Source organism: Ipomoea nil, unplaced genomic scaffold (assembly GCF_001879475.1).
Source record: "Ipomoea nil cultivar Tokyo-kokei standard unplaced genomic scaffold, Asagao_1.1 scaffold0656, whole genome shotgun sequence".
Lineage (NCBI taxonomy): Eukaryota > Viridiplantae > Streptophyta > Magnoliopsida > Solanales > Convolvulaceae > Ipomoea > Ipomoea nil.
In genome coordinates this window covers 810,432-816,218 of record NW_017617084.1, presented here as the reverse complement: position 1 = coordinate 816,218, position 5,787 = coordinate 810,432, and the positions used below count along the sequence as shown (strand labels likewise).

The window sequence follows — 5,787 nt, the reverse complement described above, 5'->3', positions numbered from 1 at the left end:
GACGCCATTCGCAATGTCTTCAAGCACTATCGGGTCAACACAATGGATGCCAGAAGTGTGATGTTGGTGCGGCGAGGTTGCTCCGGTAAAGATGTCATGGAGTACTGCGAATCCAGGGAAGAGATATAGAGCTTGTCCACATTATGGAGTAAGTTTACAAAACCATTATAATTAAATACCGGCCAGAAAAGTTACAAAATTTCAGTTAATTTGTGTTTGTTTGTTACACTTCCCATCAGGGCAACGGCAATTGTTGGTATTTTGAGTGGATTGACAACGATGTCTCCGAGCGTGTTTCCAGAGTCATTAGAGGGCTATTGAAAAGGTTGGATAAGAAGGAGATGGAAATCCAAGAGTTACAAACACTTATTGGAAAAGAAAATGGTGCGATGAAGAAGATGAAGTTGGAGTCTAAATTTTCATTTTTTTATGGGTTTGCACTTGGTATTGCAGTTGCCCTTGTTTGTGTGGGAATTGGGATGGAAACTAGTGAACAAAGTCCCAAGCTTTTCCAGTTGAAGTAGTATTTAGAAATTAGTGGTACTATGTAAGAATTGTTTTGAGGTTCAATTCCAGATTTGGTTGAGTTTAATGCTAAGCAGTTTTATGTAAGGAAATGAAACTTTTTTTAGTTGAATGGCAAGTATATTTTTATATTGAGATGAATATTAAGTATATTTGAATGGCAAGGGATTGTAACCAATTGTTAAGACCCAAAGCCACTGTCTAATTCTTAAATACAAACTGGAAAACTGCACACCAAAGTAGTAAAAAGTGTCTACTGGGAAAGTGCCTAACTGGCAACCAATTGTTAAGGCCAGACTGAACTAAATCTACTGACTAAAGGCCAAAGTATACAACAAAATAAACTGCCAAAGAGTAGACAAAAGCAATTCATTAACATGTTAAATTGAACCACCCTGTCAGATCAAAAGATCAAAGTTTACAAAAGATCAAAGTTTACCAAAAGATCAAAGATTACATAAGTAACCACTTCTACCAAAATAGACCAAAATAGACCAAAATGCATCAAAAGTTTCATAGTTTCATATTACTACAAAAATACACCAAAGTTCACATTCAGTTTTGTTTCTTCATTTGAGTAGCTTTTTTTTTTTTTCCTTGCCTCTCTCTGGACTGCATTAGCTTGTTGCAGGCTTGAGACTGTTACAAATTTTTTCCCTGCTCTTGTGATGACAGTTGGAGTAGCACTTCCACTTGGCTGTTGTGAAGAAATAAAGTGGGACAGTGGAGGGACTTGGCTCTGAACTAATTGTGATGGTTGAGATGTCATTACCTCCTGCAATTCCATAACAAACAAGGGTAAATTCAACTGACTGTCAAACTAAAAGTATTAAATGCTGATGGTGGTCATTAACTTACCATCTCATCAAGTACAAAAGTTGGCACTTGTGTCTCAACTGGGATATCCTCAAACTGGCCTTGAATGTGTACATCACCCTGTCCAACTACCACCTCATCCATCTCATGTACCTACAAATCAATAACATTAAAAAACAAGGCAGATTTATTTAAAAAACAAGGCAGTTTTATTTACAAAACTAATACCTGTGGTGGATTGTTTCGTTTGCAAGTTGCTTTATTATGTCCTTTTTGACCACAAACCCTGCACCTTTTGACTTCTCCAACTTTCCTTGTTCTTTGTGCAAGGCTGTCCTTCTTGGTTTCTTCAAAAGGGCTGATCTTTCTCTTTTTTTTAGGCCTCCCAGGTTGTGCCTTATATTTTGGGGGGAGTGGAGCTGGAAGATTGGTTTTGGGCCACAACTCAGAAGATGAGATTGGTAGTATTGCTGGCTCATATGCTCTGAAATAAGAGTCCACTGTATAGCAATTGTGTACATAGTCTTCTGGTCTTTCCCTTTGTTTTCTTATAGCTGCAATTGCATGACTACAAGGGATGCCTGTGAGATCCCACCTTCTACAGCTGCACTGTTTCTGGAGTAAACTCACCTTGAAGACCTTAAAATTCTCATCATCTACTTGGTACATGTTTTCAGCAGACTTATAAGTATTGTACCTGCATGCCCTATCCTTTTCCTCTTCTATCAATTTGCATATCTTTGGACAAATCTTCATCGGATGATTTTTTAGTCTTTCTCTATTTTTTTGCATCCTAGTCATAAGATATATTCTTAACTTCTCACACAAAGTTAAGATTGGTTTATCTCTGAAATTTAGGATAGTGCTATTCCATGATTCACACAAATTGTTAAGTAGCAAATCTGTCTTAGGAAATGTACTAAAATATGCCCTACAATAATGTTTAGCATCTCTTGCAGCTAACCAATCAGCAGCCTTAGCATTTATCTCCTTTAACTCCTCCATTTGCCGCTTATATTCTGCTTCTGTTGTTGCTTTACACACTGCCCACAGTTTCTGCTTGAGTACATTCCCACTGAAACCATCCTTTACAAAGTTAGCATGCATGTGCCTAACACAGAATCTATGCTCCATTCCCGGAAACAATTCTTCAACAGCAGGTATCAATCCCTTTTGCTTGTCTGAAATCAATGTCCAAGCATGAGGGTTACTTGAAATATTAAGATCACTGTCCAATCGTTTCAAGAACCATAACCAACTGTCCTTCAATTCCCCTTCAACAATGGCAAATGCTATAGGGAACAAGCTGTTATCTCCATCAACACCTACAGCACTCAAAAGTTGCCCTCCCTTCTGACAACCCTTAAGATGACAACCATCTAACCCAAAGAAAGGTCTACATCCTCTCAAGAACCCTTCTTTGCAGGCTGCAAAGCAAATATAGAGTCTCAGAAACCTAGGTCTTCCATTGACAGTAAACTCACTATCAAGTTTCATCTTCACAGAAGTTCCCGGATTGCTTCTTTTCAATTCCTCACAGTAATCATTGAGTAAGTTGAATTGTTCTGAAACATCACCTTCCAGTTGCTTAAGAGCCTTTTGTTTAGCCCTATATGCCTGGTGTTTACTGACTTGACATTTCAAATTTGCCTTCACATGTTCTTGAAACTGTATTCTACCCCATTCTGTATTAAGTTTAATTTCATCCTTGTACATTTTGGCTAGAAAACCAGATTTCACAGTTCTATTTTCATCTTGATCCCCACATGTGTGTTCTGGAATGTATGTTTTAACCTGAAATGGACTTTTTGGATTGCTTCTTGAGGCAAAAATTGTCCAGTTGCATATGTCATTGTGTCTACAAACAACCCTCACTCTACTGCTTTCATTCTTTTTAAAGTGGATATCTTTTCTCCTAGTTGCCTCATAATATTTAACAGCCCATTTAAACTCATCTGATGTTTTGAAAATCATTCCAATCTCAAACTTAAAGCCTTCTTTTTTCAAGTTCCTTTCTTCAAAAACATTCTGTACACCACTGTCTCCCCCATCAGAATCTTCAGAATTCTCTAAACTCTTAAACACCTCTTCAGACAATTGGCACTCTACTTCTTGTACTTCACCCCCTTCCAGTCCAACAGCAGGATTGACCTGCTTAGAACTAGCCCCAGTGTCCATAAGATTAGGGTCTTCCTCACCTTGATCTTCACCTTCAACCTCATCCTCATTTTCAGAACTCTGGTTTATTCCATCATAGAGTAGGCAATCATCTCCCAATTCTCTAGATATGTCTACCTCGTAATCCCATTGGTCATCAAATAAATGTTCAACAAATATTTCTACCTCCTTGTTGGGTGGAACCTCTTCAACTAAACTAACTATGTCTGCATCATTCAGTAGAGGCTTAAGATCAGTTTTTGTTGGCTTCTTCCTACCCTTACCCTTAACCTTAACCAGAGCCCAAAATTGCACCTTTTTATCAGCATACCTCAATTGTTTCACCATTCTCCTTAAATCTAGTATACTGCCCTCATCACAGTTGAAATGGTCAAAGAACTCAACTCCACCATCCCTATAACCAACAGTTGGATGCCATACTAAATCCCCACCAATATGGAGTTTTATGCTAAAGACAGAGGATTCTTCACCAACATCTATACAATGCAGTAAAACAATTAATTGCAGTGAAAATGGTCTACTTCATAGGTCCCAACAACACAGAATAAATGTAGGCACTTTTAGATGCACTTTGGGAAACTAACACAAAATACATATATTCAATTCCAGGCAAGTAAAAATGGTCCCCATATGCTTTCCCCTTTTTCGCTTTTTCTATTACAGTACATGTGTTTCCTTGGTCCCCACCAAACATTAACATAGAACACAACAAAATGCACATGTTAACATCAATAGTAAGACAAAATACATTGCCCAGTTAAATGTGCGAACAACAAAACAAACAAGCAGTTAGAATTAAAAAAAATTAGGGTTGAAAACTTACAAGTAGGAGTGCTGTTTAACCCATTAATTCTCCTACTAGTCATTGCGGATGGCGTCCTTAATAGCGTATTCTATTCGAAGTGGTGGAAAGGTGTCAATGGCGGAGGTTAGGGTTCTTCATGTGTGGTGGCGGAAATGGCTGAGAATGGCGGAGGAACGGGCTGAGAATGATTAAGTAAAACCAATGATGTGTGAAATTCTATCCTTACCCTTGATTTAAACGGTGTCAAACGGCCATAGTCACAGAAGGACCAAAACTGCTTAGTGGACGAATAATTGAGGGACCAATTATGTCCAAATTGGGAATTAGGGATGACATTGCAGAATTGACATTAATTGAGGGACCAAAAGTGCGATTCCCCCAATTCAAAAAATATTAATGCTATGTACTACATGTCATGGATTAGTCACTTCAACTCCTACACATACCCAAACTCTTCAAAATTTAACAGTCCCTCTTAGTTATATTACAGAAATTTCGGCATGAATTTTTCTGAAAAAATTTCACATTTAAAATATTACCAAAAATTTTATAAAAATAGAGAATTAAAATCTAAAAAATGGTTAGACACTGAAGGGAAAAATTATGATCCAAATTCTTCTTTTTATAAAACAATGAAAAACACTTATGAATCTCATAAAAACATTTTAGAAGAAATTGAAAATTGTATAGCAAAGCTAATCTGTTAATATGAATCAGTCAAATGAAATAATTTTAAAACAAATTGATTATTTAAAAACTATGATGGAACAGCAAGAAAAGAAAATTTCAAATTTACTAAAACTAATTGAAAATTTTAATACAAAATTTGACTTAGTAATAAGAGAAAAACAAATAATTGAAAATCCAAAATTAATTGAAATAAATAATTCCATAGATTTGCTATCTAAAAAATGTTCTAATATTCATATTTCTTCACAAATTAAATCCAAAACAAAAAACTTTTTGACATACAATTTAGAGGAAATCAAGAAAAATTTAAATAAATAATGAATCATTTTTCGGGAAGGTCAAGAACATTAACTTCAGAAGAACCTAGTTCTTCTAGAATTAGCACACTAAACCAAACTAACAGTCCCTCTTATATTTATATATATATATATATATATATATATATATATATATATATATATATATATATATATATATATATATATATATATGCACAACTTCTATTAAGACTAATTTACCCCTAACGGTATATTTCTAATATTTTAAAGCATTTGTCTCCTAAATCCGTGTGAGTTGCTCCTTTTAATCTCAATCGTGCATCATTCTGATTTAATGGTCTAGATTTGTCCTCACGTTCTCACATAAAAAACATCTTGGAGACAAAGTTGGCGGTTGCTGAGCAGGAGGCGAAGGAAGCCAAGGAGAAGATGACCGATCCCCACAGCCTCTCGGCCTTCATTTGCATGGATCGGGGCACCACTGAGTCCTTTTTT

At 36.1% G+C, this 5,787-nt stretch overlaps 1 protein-coding gene across 1 annotated transcript; it reads right to left on the bottom strand.

Annotated features, from left to right (window-relative positions):
• Window positions 1-905: 905 nt before the first annotated feature.
• On the bottom strand, window positions 906-4,385 carry LOC109174707. The gene is made up of 5 exons (XM_019323965.1): window positions 4,343-4,385; window positions 1,570-3,995; window positions 1,384-1,494; window positions 1,127-1,300; window positions 906-920 (listed from the first exon to the last, which is right to left on the bottom strand). Exons 1-5 carry the CDS (start codon window positions 4,383-4,385, stop codon window positions 906-908), a joined length of 2,769 nt encoding a protein of 922 aa, XP_019179510.1.
• Window positions 4,386-5,787: the final 1,402 nt, after the last annotated feature.

Bases quoted from the DNA above. Each gene is read 5' to 3' on its own strand.
- LOC109174707 (XM_019323965.1), bottom strand. From the start codon at position 4,385: ATGACTAGTAGGAGAATTAATGGGTTAAACAGCACTCCTACTT. The intron at 3,996-4,342 runs GTAAGTTTTCAA...TGCATTGTATAG, and splicing joins GTTAAACAGCACTCCTACTT to ATGTTGGTGAAGAATCCTCT. The intron at 1,495-1,569 runs GTATTAGTTTTG...ATTGATTTGTAG, and splicing joins AACGAAACAATCCACCACAG to GTACATGAGATGGATGAGGT.